This window comes from Salmo trutta, chromosome 19, assembly GCF_901001165.1.
Source record: "Salmo trutta chromosome 19, fSalTru1.1, whole genome shotgun sequence".
Lineage (NCBI taxonomy): Eukaryota > Metazoa > Chordata > Actinopteri > Salmoniformes > Salmonidae > Salmo > Salmo trutta.
The window spans coordinates 18799528-18818666 of record NC_042975.1 but is presented as its reverse complement, the minus strand read 5'-3'; the positions used below and the strand labels follow the sequence as shown (position 1 = coordinate 18818666).

The 19139-nt window shown below is 43.7% G+C and overlaps 1 protein-coding gene across 2 annotated transcripts in view; it reads right to left on the bottom strand.

Moving 5' to 3' along the window:
* Positions 1–19139, bottom strand: part of LOC115154100 (alpha-tectorin-like) — a 61805-nt gene that overhangs the window by 30386 nt on the left and 12280 nt on the right. Inside the window, exons 2-10 of one of the 2 annotated variants that reach the window (XM_029699980.1) lie at positions 13203–13473; positions 4199–4263; positions 3757–3896; positions 3310–3597; positions 2756–2893; positions 2298–2463; positions 1784–2196; positions 1060–1630; positions 162–763 (exon numbers count right to left, since the gene is read on the bottom strand). In XM_029699980.1, coding sequence (XP_029555840.1) covers positions 162–763; positions 1060–1630; positions 1784–2196; positions 2298–2463; positions 2756–2893; positions 3310–3597; positions 3757–3896; positions 4199–4262 — 2382 coding nt within the window. In that variant the 5' untranslated portion in view covers position 4263; positions 13203–13473. Of the gene's footprint in view, positions 1–161; positions 764–1059; positions 1631–1783; positions 2197–2297; positions 2464–2755; positions 2894–3309; positions 3598–3756; positions 3897–4198; positions 4264–13202; positions 14011–19139 lie in introns of those variants that run through there. The other variant, XM_029699981.1, reaches the window with a different exon arrangement.

Below are 19139 nucleotides of genomic sequence, written 5' to 3'. Positions count from 1 at the left end.
TTTATCTGTCTGGAGACTCATACGTTTTCTCTCAATCATAAGACTGATGTAGCACCAAAATAGCCTGGTCCCATACTGTATGTTTTGCATGACAATGAACAAACACAGAGAAAAGTTGGCTAAAACACAAACAGACTGGAGCACCAGGCTTTAATACTGACCTTCACTGTGTCAAAGTCTGATCCACCCATCTGGGCCTCCAGGTTGGCCACCCTGACCACGACGGGCCTCATCCAGGCCGGACCCTTGTTCACCAACCGCCGGCCCATCTTCACCTCCACAGCCGACACGTTGGCTGGCGTCGGCCCGCACGACCTCAGCAGGTAGTAGGAGCTGTCGTCCGGAAAGAGCATGGAGGCCCCGTCGAAAGAGGCTGTCACAACATTCTGGCCCAGAGAACACACTCCCTCCCTGCGGGGGTAACAACCCAACAGGCCGACCTCCGCCACACACACCTCGCCTTCTCTACACGAGTCGTTGAAGCAAGAGACTTCGCCATTGGGCCCACAGACACAGCGCAGGGTACACTCTCTGGCCTCGCCCGCCCAGAAAGTGTCGTTGAGGGGGTAGTATAGGCCGTCCCGCTCGCAGCCGCAGTCCTGCCGCCGGACACAGCGGCTGCCACTCAGCACGTAGCCCTGGTCGCACTGGCAGCCCTCGGTGCACGGGTGGGCACAGTACAGGTGAGCGGTGAGGTCTGAGCAGGAGGCCGGGCAGGCACTGGTGCACACCTGGTAGTGGCTGGACTCAGGGCATGTCAGGGCTGGCAGCAAATCAAAGGAGAAAGAGGATGTTATATTAGAAATTATATGAATGAAACATTGTTATGCTGTTATGTGTTAAATGATTACCACTGTAAGTTGTATTATGATATTGTGGGGGCAAAGAAAGAATGAGGGATAAAGACAGCTGTTGGAGTAAGCAATGTTAACCACATCTAACAGAAACAGCAAGTTACATCTTTATTTTAGGGATAAGTAGCTATGAGTCCCTTTCATGTCCAAACAAAACCATTCCTACCCCGACATATAGATACATGTGGGACAGAAGAGCACCCACCACAGAAGGTGCGTGACCTCCAGGGTCGTATGGTGACCCCCAGGGCTTGGCAGGCTAAGGCATAGGCCTGGATGGCCTGACAGAGGGTGGTAATGTTGTCCCTGTTGCTGCACATGTCGTAGACACAACTATAGACGAAGGCTGTGGGGTCCACCACTGCTCTGCAGTCCCTGAAAGGCCCGTCTGTCTTGTTGATGAGTCCACAGTAGTCCGAGCGGAAGTAGAACGCCTCGGTCAACGGGTCACAGATACTGCAGTTCTGGGCGCAGCCATCCGTGCAGCGCCAGTCAGCGTCCTCTGCCCGCCAGCTGCCACCTAGCTCCACCACACTCTCGGCCAGCGAGCCGTCGGGCAGCACGGGGTCGTCGGCAGGGTCGTCGTTATAGTTACCACACAGGCCGCATGTGTTGTTGAAGTAGGAGCTGGGCAGGGAGATAGAGGCATAGTGCTGCCCGTCGTAAGACACCAGGAGGCCAAAGTCGGTCTCCAGGGCGACAGCAACACCTGACTGGTACACCCTGACCGCACCCAACTGGAGTTGGACTGGCAGTGTCTTTACCAGCCCATCCACCTGGAAAAGAAAGAGCTAGGAGATTCAGGGCGGATTATGGAGTTTAGTACCACGTAAACACCATATTCGATAACCAATAGAGCGGTACACAGAATCTGCTGGTCTTACCTGTCAAACTACGTGATCAAACCACTGTTATGTACCTAGCCTCACCTGTACAGTGCCCTGGCTGCCCTTAGGCAGGGTGACGCGGTGGCCGTACACCTCCACAGTGACGTCCCTCAACCAGGATACGGAGGCCACGCCGCGGTTCTCGTTCTTTGCCTCCACGCTGAAGAAGGGCAAGCCAGCCACCTCCCAGCATGGCCGTGCAAGCAAATAGGAGCAGGTGCCCTGGAAGTGGTAGAGGAAGCCGTCAAAGGTATGGTAGTGTGGGTCACCGAAAACCACGCAGGTGCTAGTGCGGGTGGGCTGGCAGTAGAATGCACCCTCCTGCTGCTCGCATGTTTCCAGCTGGCCGCATGGCGCCTCCTGACAGAGCACCTCGTTGTCCATGTCTAGGCAGCGGCACCGCTGGGAGCACTGGTCAGACAGCCAGAAGATCTCGCCGCGACGATAGAACCGCCCTAGGAGAAGATATGGACATTCCTAATGACTATGGGGTCTTCCCGAACCTAGATATTTGTCCAGTGTGTCAAGTCTTTGTTATGTTCCACTTCATACTCACCATTGTAACTGCAACCATTGGCTGGGTCTATCAGGGCAGTGTCTATACGGAAGACCCAGCGGCCAGGCAGGTTAACATTGGTCGTCTGTTCGATTTCAACCACGTCATTGGAGCGGGACCCAGGCAGGTTGAGGAAGTGACCAATGTCTCCTCCATTAAAACCTGACTGGAAATGGGAGAGATGGGGAAAGGCAAGTGAGGAGGTTATCACTTACTTAGAGGTGGGAGGCATCAAGATTGTTCTGCTGTATTTGAGCTATATCTGGGGGGTTGGTCTTCTGTGTTTTAGAGGTCATAGGAGGGACTTCATGATTGGTCTGATATGGTTTTAGGGGAGGTATATGGGACATCATGGTTGGTTGGTTGGTTAGATGTGTTTTAGGGGTGGTACATGGGGAAATGTGATTGGTTTGATGTGTGCCGTTGGTGGTATATGTGGGTTATCATGATTGGACTACCTGTGCTGTGGTTCCACCTAAACCAGTCAGAGGGTCTCCTCCACTGGCAGTGCCTGTGCTCCAGTTGATCTCTCCATAGTTGAACATGGAAAAGCATGACAGACCATCTGATATCAATACAGCCTGAAACGTGTTAACCTAGAGAGGTGAGAATATGCAGGCATAGTAAATTCAATATGAGCCCAAAGAGAGAGAAAAGAAAAACACTGAGTGAGACTAAACAAAGATTCACCACCTGGCAGAACTAACCTTTTAACCTAAACAAATAACCACCTATTAGACAAAACAAATACTTACCTAGAGGTTCAATGAGATTTCTATTTGAGGCAACAACATATGAACATTTACTTTCAGTTCTGGCTAAGGATCACAGACACACATGATTTTTTACATTTCTTCTGGGATAAGTGGTAATGTCAGTGGCCATCGTCAACTAAGGCCACATACTGTAAAACGCCAATTCAGGTACCATCTCTTTTCTTGTGCGTGTGCCTAAAGGTGTTTTGAGTGTGGAGCATAATAATCCCTGTGATTAGTGATTGTGGTTATTTTACCGGGGTGGTCTGACTGCCTCCGTAGAAGGTGACCTGGTGCCAGGTTGTGATGAAGACCCAGGTGGCTGTGAAGGTGGGCATGTTCTTGAAGTACTTGCGGATGTCTTGTGAGGCCCGCTCCAGTAATTCTGGGTCTGTGCTCTCGCGGTAGTACACGTCTCCGCGGATGCCGTTGTGCACGTCTGCCCATAGTGGGGCGATGAAGGATCTGCTGTCACTCAGCGGGAAGGCCTCGGGGGTGAACTGGCTCACCTGCACGTTGAAGGAGATCACACCGTTGTTGTTGACCTGCAGAGATTGAGAGGGAGGCACGGTCCCGATTGATGTGTTGATGAACAGATTGATGATAAAAAGAGCAATTAATGGTTAAGTGAATGATATGGTGGATTAACATTTCTCTGAGATATTTGCTGTTATTGAAGGAAAGAAGGGTATATAGGAGCTTACATAGATTGAGCGATAGGGGTTATTAAAGAAAATGAATGGCATGAGTATAATTATTTCAGTGGAACTTCCATCATCCATCTTGGGTGTCTCCAGATCTCGGTGGACGGGCCCATAGGGGTACATGATCTCTTGAGAAAGAGCTGAAGGAAGAAGTAGGGAGACAATTGTAACAGGTCTAGCAAAGAAGGGAGAACAACAGGTCAAATTTTTAGATAGACTACTCATGTCATCTGAGACATTTTGGAGAATTCAATCAAGATAAGATCAATGTCGTGCTTGTTTAACCAGAAAGAAAGGGAAAATAACTTATGCCTTCTAAACATACTGAACTTTCACTCTTTCATAACGGTCTATAAGACAGTGGTCCTTAACTCATTTGCTCTGATACCTCTATATAAGATACAGAAAACATGTGAATCAGAATGGGATCCACTTCACTCACCTTCTCTCTGGGTAAAGAAGCTAAAGAGGTGGAACAGAATGACTGGAGTGCCTGGCCTGAGCATCCTAGACGGAGGAAATAGAAAGAGGGGATTGAAGTAAGTCCACTGGGGACAATGAGAGTGAGAATAGTTAATTCAGGACAAAGCATTTAACAAGAGTTATTCAGGAAGGGCTTGTTGATTGAGTTTTTCGGATTCTCCATAGCCATAGACCCCCAAAACCTCATGAACAACAGCGCCAGCAACTAGAACCCTATGTCTTCTAGGAGGCTGATACCAAAGAAGGGTAAAAATGACTCACAGAGACAACTTCTCATAAACAAGAGCATTTAACAAGAGCACTGGGGAGCAAGGGAGTACCGGCCAGCCGGTCGACGACGACGACACGTAACTTCTTTAAAATCAGTCTCCCATGTCTCCCTTGGGAGTACCCCCTTCTCCCTGCCGCGGTGGCCCGTTAAAGGAGCCCTGAAAAGGCCCCATTATGCATTCAGGAACAATGTGTCAGGATCACATTCGCCTTGCGGTCCCGTGTGAGTGGACCACGGTGGGGCTGTGCCCTCTCAAAGCCATGGACCCTGCGGCCCAACCCAAGCCTCTCCGCTCCAGAGTCTCCTTGATGGGAGCTGGGCCTGGGAGCTCATTACCACGTCTGTTTGGGAGCCATGTCTTGTTGGCTAAAGAGAGGGGAGAGTAAACAGTGGGGCACTAATGGCTTTAATTGAGCAGGCTTGAATTGCTAGGGTTCTTACTGTGGCCCTCTGGGGTTGCGTCGGTGCCTGGCTTGGCCGGCTTCCCACTGCCAAACCAGAATGTACAGCCAAGTCCATCCAAGGGAAAATTCCTGATCTAATTCAATTCAACATTTGATTGAATGGTAGCTGAATGTTGATTGAATGGTTGTTGTCAATTGAATGTAAAAATACCATTTAACGTTGTGTCCTGTCTTATTTGTGTATGTAAGACGCTTGGAGAAAGTCCCAAAGGGGTTCAATGGTTAAGGTATTACTTCATTACTGGTTTGAAAAACCAAAACTCAAGGTACTTTTTTTGCATAGGTGTATTTTTAATTGCCTTTGAAACTGATCACAGAGAATAGCATGTTTTATTCATAATGGACAATGTTAATTGATATCCATGCCCGTTGTTCTACATAATCCAAATTAAGCGTTTGTAGATATAGTTTAAAAAACATTCATTTATAAAACTAGATCTATGTAAATTTGTATTTTTTGACCTTTTTGCTAAGAATGAGAGATACAGTATCATATGCAACATTCTGGGCACAAACTGGTTGAACCAACATTGTTTCGAAGTAATTTTACAACATATTGTGATGTGGAATCTATGTGGAAAATATATTGGATTTGAAAAAAGTCATCAACGTAAACTGGTGGAATTTCAACCACACGATTATCTCATCATTGTAACCAATTCTCAACATAGACAAACCTTGTATAAAATATGTTGAATTTGTATCTTTGAAACAATGTCAGATCTTCAATGTTATATCCACTATCAGAAAAAAAACAATAGGCTAGGCAGCACATCCTACTGGAGAGTTGATCTATTTACAGCTATTTGTTTGGCGATCCATCCAGGATTTTAACCAAGCCCTGGTTTAGCTTTGTCACTACTAACAATGTGTTACTGTGAGAATGATTATTGAGAGATCTCTTAATACATTGATATATTTCACTGTTGCTATCGAAGTCATTCCTTTTTTGATATATTGTATTTTAGTTGGGACGTCACACTTTCGCAGACCCAAGTTCCCATCGTATCCACACTCAGTGTTGTTTCTAATACTTGTAAGACTCTACCCCATATGACAAATTGTGTTTTATTTCTGTCTTAAATAATGAAGCATTATATTCTTCCATTATCTTAAAGTTGGAGTATCATTTGACTCACAGTTTTTTAAGTAATAGCATCTTCAGTATGTCACAAAAATAATATTGTCCAACCCACTGGGTATCTCACCGCACCCGCATGCCATGTCTTGAAATATGCAGATGGCTGGATTAAAAGTCAATTTACATTGTCAAACTTCTGACATTCAACTTTCTAACTCTGCCTTTAACTTTTGGACTTCATAGCACTCGCAGAAGTTATGAATTATTTAGTTATCATTAGTTTTACACTTAAGACATGACTCTGACATTGTTGTTTCTAATTAAAGCATTTGTATCTTTAAAAATTATAAACTGGTTTGGCGGGTACTCATTTTGTGAGGGCTGTGAGGTGTTTACCAGGTTTATTTGGCATAAAATAGTATGCTTTCTTTGAGTTTAACCTGAAGTTGTTGGCTCTCTTCAAAAGTAAAATATCATATTCCTGTTTAAGTTCAGAAATTGTATTATCTTCTTTACCATGTAAAGATTTTTAAAATCTTTTTTCGAAGATAGAAATACAAATAAATCACTAACTCAGATTTAATTTTTGCAGAGTATGAGATTATCATCCCCCTAAAGGACGCCTTAAAAGCATCCCAAATTATGTCGGGGGTCAGCTTTTCTCTGTCCTCTATGTAATCTGTATCTGTAATGCAAAATGTATTTTTGTTTTCATTTACATATTTAATACCTTTTGGGTCTTGAAGATGCAATCTGTTCATTCTCCATAGTCTGTCACTAAGTGTATTTTCTGTGGGTACAATTAAGCATGATACGGGAGAATGATCCAATATCACTATACAGTGCATTCAGAAAGTATTCAGACCCCTTGACCTTTTACACATTTCGTTACGTTACAGCCTTATTCTAAAATGGATTAAATAGTTTTCCCCCCCTCATCAATCTGCACACAAACCCCATAATGACAAAGCAAAAACAGGTTTTTAGAAATGTTTGCACATTGCCTCGATCTTGACTAGTCTCCCAGTCCGGACCAAAAGGCTCCTTAACAGCTTCTACCCCCAAGCCATAAGACTGCTGAACAAATTAATCAAATGGCCACTGGACTATTTACATTGACACCCCCCCCCCCCCCCCCCCATTTGTTTTATACACTGCTGCTACTCGCTGTGTATTATCTATGCAGTCACTTAACATCTACCTACATGTACAAATTACCTTGAATAACCTGTACCCCTGGACATTGAATCTGTACCCCCTGCATATAGCCTTGTTATTGTTATTTTTTGTTACTTTTTATTATTCTTTACTTTAGTTTATTTGGTAAATATTTGGTCAACTTTTCTTGAACTGCACTGTTGGTTAAGGGCTTGTAAGTAAGCATTTCATGGTACGGTCTACACCTGTTGTATTAGGCACATGTGACAAATAAAGTTGTTTTGATTTGAGTCCCTGCCACTGAAAAACATTCCCACTGCATGATGCTGCCACCACCATGCTTCACCGTAAGGATGGTGCCAGGTTTCCTCCAGATGTGACGCTTGGCATTCAGGTCAAAGAGCTCAATCTTGGTTTCATCAGACCGAAGAATCATGTTTCTTGGTCTGAGAGTCGTTAGGTGCCTTTTGGCAAACTCCAAGCGGACTGTCATGTGCCTTTTACTGAGGAGTGGCTTCCATCTGGCCACTACCATAAAGGCCTGATTGGTGGAGTGCTGCAGAGATGGTTTTCTAGAGGGTTCTCCCATCTCCACAGAGGAATTCTAGAGCTCTGTCAGAGTGACCATTGGGTTCTTGGTCACCTCCCTGACCAAGGCCCTTCTCCCCCGATTGCGCAGTTTGGCCGGGTGGCCAGCTCTAGGAAGAGTCTTGGTGGTTCCAAACTTCTTCTATTTATGAATGATGGAAGCCGCTGTGTTCTTGGGGACCTTCAATGCTGCAGACCTTTTGTGGTACCCTTCCCCAGATCTGTGCCTCTCCTCGACATAAACCTGTCTCGGAGCTCTACGAACAATTCCTTCAATCTCATGGCTTGGTTGTTGCTCTGAAATGCACTGTCATCTGTGGGACCTTGTATAGACAGGTGTTTTCCTTTCCAAATCATGTCCAATCAATTGAATTTACCACAGGTGGACTCCAATCAAATTGTAGAAACATCTCAAAGATGATCAACGGAAACAGAATGAACGTGAGCTCACTTTCGAGTCTCATATCAAAGAGTCTGAATACTTACGTAAATAAGGTATTTCTGTTCATTTTTTATACATTAGCAAAAATTCTAAAAGCCTGTTTTTGCTTTGTCATTATGGTGTACTGTGTGTAGATTGCTGAGAGAATTTCTTTGGGGAAAAAGTCAAGGGGTCTGAACATTTTCCGAAGGCACCGCATCATGTATTTTAAAACCCAGTATATTGTTGAGTGCATTTTTGTAAATAAAAATGTAGTCAATTCTTGAATAGCTTTCCTTACTTTGAGACAAAATGGAATAGTCTTTTGTAGTTGGGAATAATAATCTGCAGGTATCCTGTAAAATATTTGAAGAGATGAAAATGTTCAGCCTCTGGAGGTTCCTTGAATTTCACCTTTTTTATTGCCATGTCTGTCTAACTTGCTAAATGTTTGATCACCTGCTAAAATAATAGTTCCAGTCTGGGGTTGATCTAATATAGCTTGAATTATATCTAAAAACACTAGGTTTGCACCTGGGAGGATATACAATGAAATCAATGTGTATATTTCCTCATGTAAGGTACAATTCAAATTAGAAAATGTCCTTCTTGGACCGTATGCTGGGATATACAGTAATGGAAAAGGGTGTATTCCTATTTATCAGGATACCTACACTTCTGCTGTTACTACAGTAGGTGGCAGCATAGGCCTATCCAACCAGATTATCTTTAAATATTACATTTATCATTTTTTGAGGTGTAGCTCTTGCATAAAAACCACAACAACTGACAATCTCTTTAAATATTCAAGAACCTTATGTTTTTTTTGTCATCATGAAGCCTGTGCACATTCTATGTAATCAGTTGGATTTTGTTGGTGTTTACTTGTATCGAATCAAAGTTAACCATATTTGTTCGGTCTCTCATTGAAGAACCCGATAAAACATTTTAGCAGACATGTCATATGAGGGCGGTGGACATCACATAGATATGGAAGACTCATAGTATGAATACATGGTTATAGTATACATCACATAAATAAAACATATGAACATGTAGGCTGAGCAAACATTTAACAAGAACACAAATTATATAAAGCAATACTTACAGTTGAAGTCGGAAGTTTACATACACCTTAGCCAAATACATTTAAACTCAGTTTTTAACAATTCCTGACATTTAATCAGAGTAAAAATTCCCTGTCGTAGGTCAGTTAGGATCACCACTTTATTTTAAGAATGTGAAATGTCAGAATAATAGTAGAGAGTGTGATTTATTTTGGCTTTTATTTATTTATTCACATTCCTAGTGGGTCAAACGTTTACATACACTCAATTAGTATTTGGTAGCATTGCCTTTAAATTGTTTAACTTGGGTCAAATGTTTTGGGTAGCCTTCCACAAGCTTCGCACAATAAGTTTGGGTGAATTTTGGCCCATTCCTCCTGACAGAGCTGGTGTAACTGAGTCAGGTTTGTAGGCCTCCATGCTCGCACACACTTTTTCAGTTCTGCCCACACATTTTCTATAGGGTTGAGGTCAGGCTTTGTGATGGCCACTCCAATACCTTGAATTTGTTGTCCTAAAGCCATTTTGCCACAACTTTGGAAGTATGCTTGGGGTCATTGTCCATTTGGAAGACCCATTTGCAACCAAGCTTTAACTTCCTGACTGATGTCTTGAGATGTTGCTTCAATATATCCACATCATTTTCCTGCCTCATGATCCCATCTATTTTGTGAAGTGCACCAGTCCCTCCTGCAGCAAAGCACCCCCACAACATGATGCTGCCACCCACGTGCTTCACGGCTGGGATGGTGTTCTTCAGCTTGCAAGTGTCAAATTAGCTGAAAAAGTGTGCACAAAGTAGATGTCCTAAACGACTTGCCAAAACTATAGTTTGTTAACAAGAAATTTGTGGAGTGGTTGGATAACGAATTTTAATGACTCCAACCTAAGTGTATGTAAACTTCCAACTTCAACTGTATTTGTACTTTGAGGCGCTCTGCCTTTTTAGGGCTTTTAAGCTCCTACTCCTCTCCTAAGTACCAAAAATATGTGGATTATGTCATTGTAAATGAATTGGAGAAAGACTGACACTTAAATACTGTGGCCAGTTTGTAATACCTTGTGAATTAAATTAAATTAAACCATAGCATTATTGAATGCTTGTTTTTAATTGGTTAGAGTGTACATTAAAACAAGGTATCGGGACAGTTAGAAAAGACATTGGGACACTTTGCAATCATGATGCAATAAGCACCTTCACATGCAGGCCGTACTTGCTACAAAGTTACAGAAAGCTAAACCAACAACCACACAAACCAAAATTGGATACATTGTAAATGCAGGTCCAACAAGGAAAAAACATAGCTGGCTAACTAGCATTAATTTATTTTTGCAGATACTTTTTTTTGGAGCATCTGATGACCTAACATGGTGAGTGATGAACATGAATTTCTCTGGACCCTATTGTCGCTTATAAAAATGAAAATATCAACGACAAAAGTATTTATACCGGTAAATTAGAGCTTTCATATTATTTTCTTATGCAAATGTGGAATAAGCGGGATTTATATATATTTTTTGCTAAATACATTTTTATCTTTATTTAATGATAAACACCTCTGTTCTGTACATTATCTTGGAAAAATAAACTCTGCAAAGGGACTGGGCTCCACCTCGTCCCGCTGCGTTGTCCATTATTCCAAGGTAATGTACAGAATGTTGCCGTTTTATCCCTTATGTAAAGCGGCTGGGGGGGGGGGGGGGCTCTACGTGAGAAGAGTGGGTCCACCGAGAGACTGAAGTGAGATGAGTGGAGGCACCACCAGCTATCGAAGTCATTCCAAAGGGTAGGTTTAACAAAGCAAATTAAATGTTACCATACTTTATAAGTCTCATATCATCAATGATACTATTTATTAGGTCTTTATAGCATTTGCAAAGTCATCAACAGCTTTCATTTCAACTGAAAACAGACAATACATTTAGGCCTAGAGTTTCAAGCTTTGGTTGATTTCAAATGTTATCTTCAAGTAAATCATTAATATGTTGGATTTACATCTCCATCTCAACCAAAAATTTAAGTTTAGTCCTTAAATGTAGTCCAATTCTTTAACTTAGATTTTTGGTTGAGATGGAGATATGAATCCAACATCAATTATTAATTTGTAGACAAACTTGATATTGAATTGTGTTTGGTTGTCAACACAACCAATTACCAACATTTGAAGGAGATTCATCTTCTGCTTGGATAGTTCCATCTGTGCCACTGACTTAGTCTTGCTTTAATTCCATCTTGTCTATAAATGAATCATTGATGTGTTGGATATCCTTTAGAATTTTGATATTTGGTTGCTTTGCAAAACATAAATCAATATTCTGTTAATCTACAAATTCATTAATTAATGTTGGATTCACATAAAAAGTTAAGGCTATCCTACAAACTAAGGTAACAGTATTTATTCAACATTAAAATGAGTAACACATCCATGGCCACATTTTGAGTTAAGCCTACAGTAACGTCTTATGTAATCATAATCAAGATAGCATGTAGGTCTGTGGAGATCTTCACAACTGCTATAATAATATGCGCAGAATCTCAAACAGCTTGGATCACTTGCATTATGTACTTTTAATGCAATCTCAACTGCAATTTAGGTCATTTGGTTGTGCTATGAGATGAAGCACAGTGATAAAACGTATTCCCATTTGAACTTTGTTGTGCTTTTAAATGGTTAAAAGCCCAGTGATAACACAATGGGATTTCAACAAACTTCTGACGGTCTTTTTGAGTGGGTGAATAAAGGTTGAAATCTCATTGAACAACGTCTCAACCAAATATTACCCAAATGTCCATGTTGAAATTATGTGGTGTGCCCAGTTATCCTCAATGTGATCTCTGGGGAATGTGATGTGAATGAAGTATGTTTCTCCCAAATCTCCACTGTCACCTCTTTAATGTGTGTACAGTATTCAGCCTGATGGTAAATTGTGTTCAGGTGTGCCAAGGTTAGTGGACCCTGGTGAGAGGGGATCATCGTTCAGTCATCGCCCTATCGTCATGCTTTGTCAACACAGAGATTACCACAACTGCTATTTTCACTCCTTCAGTTCACCCCATGCTATCTGACAGACATTTACTCCATAATGTTTCAACAGAACAATGGAGATAAAGCCCGGGAATGCACACAGGGACTGCACTTACAAAAAAAAGAGCTCTTCTAATGGTGTTAACACAACCCCTCTGGGCTCACACTCCAGTGCCCTAAACGTCTGACTGTATCAGCAGGAGTTTACTGTAGCTACAACTAATGGAACAAAAACAATTGTAGGAGTATCCAATTCATGAAATAATACAGCTAGCAGAACATTCCAATATAGCATCATTATTGCCATGTATCTGAAGACAAGTAGATTAGGGACTGTTGGCTAATGTTACTGAAATTCTATTAAAACAACAGACTGATTAACTTCTAAACACACATCTTCATTAGCACATACTTGTCAATCAAACTATATTGCCAGATGCTCAGCAGTAGGCAATGTTATAACATTGAACATATAATCTTAATACAGTATTAACTAATGAAAGAAAGACATTACATTATTCCAAGACCAAATGCCAAGGATAGCGCCGTCATCTTCCCTGTGAGACATCACCATACACATGCTCATAGAGCAATATGAAGTCCTCTATACTGTCATGTCCATATTTCCTAAGAGCTGAAATGGGTGAGGCTATAAAATGCCCTGATACCTTAAATGCTGTATACAACATGTCTATCAGTAACAGGGATTATCCACCATGTTACACACTCCTGTATTATCTTCAAAAAGCTATGAGATGACAAGGATAAACAAGTATAAACACACACCTATCCAGGAGTCAGATTCAGGTGCACCTTACCTGTCCACTAGTCGGTGATGCACCTGCTGGAGTGAAAGAGAGATAGAGGTAGATAGATTGACCACTCACCTGCTTTCAGAAGATGGACATTTAGCTCCTCACCACTCTCACCAGGCTGCCTCCAGTACACAGCTGTGTTCCATCCAGCTGGGAACATCCACAGAGTTTAAAAGAAGTGAGGAGAGGACTGGAGAAAGACTGAGGGGTGGTGGTGGTTGTGGTGATGGTGGGAGGGGAGGAGGGGGGTGGACATCCAAACAGAGGAGCACTTCTCGTCCACTTCCAGCAGGATTAACGGTACTGTAATAATGGGAGTCCCAGAAAACAGCCGAATCCTCGCCTAGGGCATCCAATGGATTTCAAAAGGAGCAGGGAGAAAGAGAATACTTGAATGAGAGGAGCAGAGAAAGTGTAAGCCCCTGCCGAAGCTCTGGAAGGAACTGAAAGAGGCAGGTGCAAACTTTACCGGGGATAGTGTTCAAATTAATCAGAAATCAGTGTTTGGGGAAAGGGGAAGGTGGGGAGGGAGACTTTGAGAGTGCAGAAAGAGGGAGAGAGAGTGTGTAGAAAGTGAGGGAGAGAGCAAATAACAGATCCTGGAAATGAGGGAGGAAAGACTACACAAGCAAAGGCTAAATATTGAAACTAGACCTTATTTCCCTCCAAGCATGGAAGGCAAAACGGTTTAAACAAATAGGATTTTGGACATAAATGTCAACCCCTTGGATTGGGCCCTGAACCCCCCACCCCCCAGCCCTGTCGACAGGGTCTGTCTATGTATGGCTAAAGCTTTCTACCGGAGTGACTCAGACCCAGCCAAAGCAGCCCAGTCTCACTCTGGGTTATTTTATGGACACAAAGAGAGAGAAAAACACACAGACTAAGACCCTGCTTTTTCAAGACCTTGGGTAGTTTGAGTTACAGAATTAACATGAGTCACTTAGGACACACTGTGTGCTTCTCTTTAATTAGGGACGGCCTCATTTACAGGGACACACAGCGCACCTCATTTCCATAGATCCTGGAGAGATTAGGCATAAGGGAAATCGTAGGTGGATCCGTGCTGATAGGGTCTGGGAAGGAGAGGGGAGTCAGTCGGGTCTTTGTTGTAAGGGGGACAGTGGAGGTAACTGGAGAGGTGGGAGCAGGATGTGTGAAAGGCTGCAGGACTGAGGGTCGACCCGGGGCTCCCATTGACCAGTGTAGGGGCTCTCTGTGGAGGATTCTTTTACACCTTCCATGCCATGTTGTGTAAAATGCACATACTCTTACCCAACCTGTGAAAGAGAGCGACACACAAAAGGGGACAAAAAACAACATGATCCCAGTGGGCCTGCAGGGCCCGGGATCCTCCTGTGCTAACGGTCAGTGTTTTGGGAAATGTCGAGGACAAGGAGAAGTGGGAGAAATTGAGATGGGGACGATAGGCCTGATTTTCACTTGAACCCTCTCTCTCTCGCATGGACTCACTCACACTCTCATCTGCCCAAGCAAAAGTCTTTAGACAACAAGGACATGATAGTGAGAGGATAACGGTCGCACCCTCTCCATTTAGCTCACTGGGAATGGGGACAGTGTTGTATAATCAAATTGGTTGTTACATACTGAGCTCAGCTGAGGTGACACTGCATATTTGCCCCATGTAAGGTGTGCACACATCTATGCCGAAATGGAGGACAGGATGACATAGATATTTCCAGGAACATAGTCTTGCTAAGGAGGTTGACCTATGACTAAATGGTCTGATTGTCGTTTCAATTGTAAAAAAGTTGAGAAAATAAAACAGTCATGGTTGAAACGGACTGATCCAGTTACCTCAATAAGTAAAAAAGCATTACATCAACCGTTTATGTGGGACCACAGTGACAGGTGAGAACAAAGTCGGGCGTATCAAACATCAGAAGTTCTGGAGAGCCCATCAAGCTTGACCTTCCCCCCCAAAAAAAGAATCCTGGAATGAATTCTTGGTGAGCTCAGCGCAACAGTCATCCAATCCCCAGAGGGGGCCACTCCATATCAACACTCTAACCTCCCCCTATGCCCAGCAGTTGGCCTTGCCCTCCTCTCCTCTTCTTTCCTCCACAATGTAGAACCTCCTTGTGGTAACCCAAATCCACCTTCCCAAAAGACTCCTTCTCCTGGGCACACAATGGGCTCCGTTCAGCCCAAACTGCCCTTGGTCCAGCTCCATAATGCAATGGGGGAGATCAGGATACCGCCTGCCCGGCCAGGTCTTAGATACGGGACAAGGGCGTGAAGAGGTAACGCAACAACTCACCCCCCACCACCTCCCAACCTCGGTGTGACCCTGCATTAGCGGGGCAGCCTCATTTTCACAGCCTGGTAACCCTATCACCAGCCTGTTTGTCTCCAGAAGCTTAGACTTCCCTCTGTGGAGGAACTGGAACTGCTGGGCCTGGTGCTCCAGTCAGAGAAGGCCCAGGCCAAGGAGACCTCAGCCCAAACCCCTGCCTGGTGACAGAGCTTCTGCTGGGGCTGGAAGTTGGGATTTAGAGCCGGCCGACTGAATTGGCTGAGGGAGGTGGCGATGGCATGTGAGGGGAGGAGGAGTTATCGGCACCTCCAGGCTGGGTGACACCAATTAAGCCTGATTATTTTGCAGCCAAGTTGTTGCAGTGATCCAGGCGGTTGTGGGACTGGCTCCAGTTGGAAGACTTGAGCTTCGTGGTGGTGACTGCAGTAGTTGGCTTTTTCAGGTCTCCCACAAACCAGCAGGTCAGGAAAGCAATACTTCCGATCAGTCAAAACTATAAATTATGACTTACCTAAAGCCAGTGGATCATAATCAAATGGCCACCCAGACTATTTGCATTGCCCCCCTCCTTTTACACCGCTGCTACTCTCTGTTGTTATCATCTATGCATAGCCACTTTAATAATTCTACCTACATGTACATATTACCTCAACTAACCAGTGCCCCCACACATTGTCTCTGTACCGGAACCCCTCTGTATATAGTTTTGCTATTGTTATTTTACTGCTGCTCTTTAATTACTTGTTACTTATTTTTCTTATTCCTATTTTTATTTAAACTGCAATGTTGGTTAGGTGCTCGTAAGTAAGTATTTCCCTGTAAGGTCTAAACCTGTTGTATTCGGCGCATGTGACTAATACAATTTCATAGGTCTTGCAGACACGGCTCAACAAGAATAGTTCGAAAGACACCAGCCAACAAGAGTGCAGACATCATTTGCATCTGGAACCAGACAACTCAATTTACAAAGGTGAGAGGCCAACGAGAATGCACCTGAGGAGGAAGGTTTCCCATTTCGATAGAAGGGAATAAGGTATGACGTGACACGTCTGTGAATATCTTCAGATGCCACAGAGTTGTTAGGTCGCACCCAGACCTGTATAACCTCTATCCCACTAAATGTGGACCCATTTGGGATATGAGAAGCAACTCTGAGCCTAATCTGAAGTCCCTAATGGGTCTTGAGTTCCAGTTGACACCCTTCACCGGGATAGTGTTGCACTGAGTTGCCTTGAGAAGGGGTCTTGTGGTGGTAGACATAGCTATACCACTCATAGGCTCTGGATTAAATACATTTTGGTGGGAAGTGAAGGAGGGGAGTAGAGAGGGGAATCCCCAGAAACCCAACACCTGACACCTATGGAATGGAAACATAACTGCAGCTAAGCTTAAACATGAATGCCGGAGAGAGAGAACCTAGGTTTGTGGAATGGACCTGACGTGTCTACCTTACCGAGCCCACAAGGCTACTGCAGCCTATGAAATGGAGCTGCATTGGCTGGATTTGAAGCAGGCAGCGTTTACAAAATCGTCAGTGGAAGTGCTTACATCGTATCGTCTGAGAATTCTAAAGATTGGAAAGCGGCCATGGTCATCCCCCTCTTCGAAGGGGGAGACACTCTAGACCCAAACTGTTACAGACCATATCCATCCTGCCCTGCCTTTATAAAGTCTTTGAAAGCCAAGTTAACAAACAGATCACCGACCATTTTGAATCCCACCATACCTTATCCGCTATGCAATCCAGTTTCCGAGCTGGTCACAAGTGCACCTCAGCCACGCTCAAGGTCCAAAACAATATCTTAACCGCCATCGATAAAAGACAGTACTGTGCAGCCGTCTTCATCGACCTGACCAAGGCTTTCGACTCTGTCAATCACAACATTCTTAATCGGCAGACTCAACAGCCTTGGTTTCTATAATGACTGCCTCGCCTGGTTCACCAACTACTTCTTGAACAGAGTTCAGTGTGTCAAATCGGAAGGCCTGATGTCCGGACCTCTGGCAGTCTCTATGGGGGTGCCACAGGGTTCAATTCTCGGGCCGACTCTTTTCTCTGTATATATCAATGATGTCGCTCTTGCTGCGGGTGACTCTTTGATCAATCTCTATGCAGACTACACCATTCTGTATACTGTAAATTCCGGACTATAAGCCGCAACTTCTTTCCCAGACTTTGAACCTCGCGGCTTAAACAATGACGCGGTTAATATATGGATTTTTCCCGCTTTCAATTTTCTTTTCCCAAAAAAACACATTCTGTGACGTGCTCTATTTTTTGGCGGCATGAAGCTTTCATTAGACCAATGAAATTGCCGAACGGGTTAAGGTCAAAAACTTTTTTTTTACTGTTTAGATTAAATCAAGCGCTCTCAAACTTCCCATCATTCTGATTACGGTAGTCATTTTGTCACCCTCATCATGGCAAAGACACGGAGAAATGCATATGATGCAGCTTTCAAGTTGAAGGCGATTGATCTGGCTGTTGGAAAAGGAAATAGAGCTGCTGCACGGGAGCTTGGTCTTAATGAGTCGATGATAAGACGTTGGAAACAGCAGCGTGAGGAATTGACTCAGTGCAAAAAGACAACTAAAGCTTACTGCTATTTTTTTATTTTTTGTTACAAGCCGTGTTTCGTTAAAGCCTATTTATTTTTGTTACAAGCCGTGTTTCGTTAAAGCCTGTGTAAAGTTAATTTGTTTCAATGTACTGGTAAGCACCTGCGGCTTATAGACATGTGCGGCTTATTTATGTTCAAAATAATATTTTATTTTAAATTCAGTGGGTGCGGCTTATATTCAGGTGCGCTTAATAGTCCGGAAATTACGGTACATCTGGCCCTTCTTTGGACACTGTGTTAACAAACCTCCAAACGAGCTTCAATGCCATACAACACTCCTTCCGTGGCCTCCAAATGCTCTTAAATGCTAGTAAAACTAAATGCATGCTCTTCAACCGATCGCTGCCCGGACCCGCCCACCATCACTACTCTGGACGGTTCTGACTTAGAATATGTGGACAACTATAAATACCTAGGTGTCTGGCTAGACTGTAAACTCTCCTTCCAGACTCCTATTAAAGCATCTCCAATCCAAAATTAAATCTAGAATTGGCTTCCTATTTCGCAACAAAGCCTCCTTCACTCATGCTGCCAAACATACCCTTGTAAAACTGACCATCCTACCGATCCTTGACTTCAGCGATGTCATTTATAAAATAGCCTCCAACACTCTACTCAACAAATTGGATGCAGTCTATCACAGTGCCATCCGTTTTGCCACCAAAGCCCCATATACTACCCACCACTGCAACCTGTATGCTCTCGTTGGCTGGTCCTCGCTATATATTCGTCACCAAACCCACTGGCTCCAGGTCATCTATAAGTCTTTGCTAGGTAAAGCTCTGCCTTATCTCAGCTCACTGGTCACCATAGCAGCACCCACCCGTAGCACACGCTCAAGCAGGTATATTTCACTGGTCATCCCCAAAACAAACACCTACTTTGGCCGCCTTTCCTTCAAGTTCTCTGCTGCCAATGACTGGAACAAATTGCAAAAATCACTGAAGTTGGAGACATATCTCCCTCACTAACTTTAAGCATCAGCTGTCAGAGCAGCTTACCAATCGCTGCAGCTGTACACAGCCCATCTGTAAATAGCCCATCCAACTACCTACCTCATCCCCATATTTGTTTTTCTGCACACCAGTATTTCTACTGGCACATCCTCAT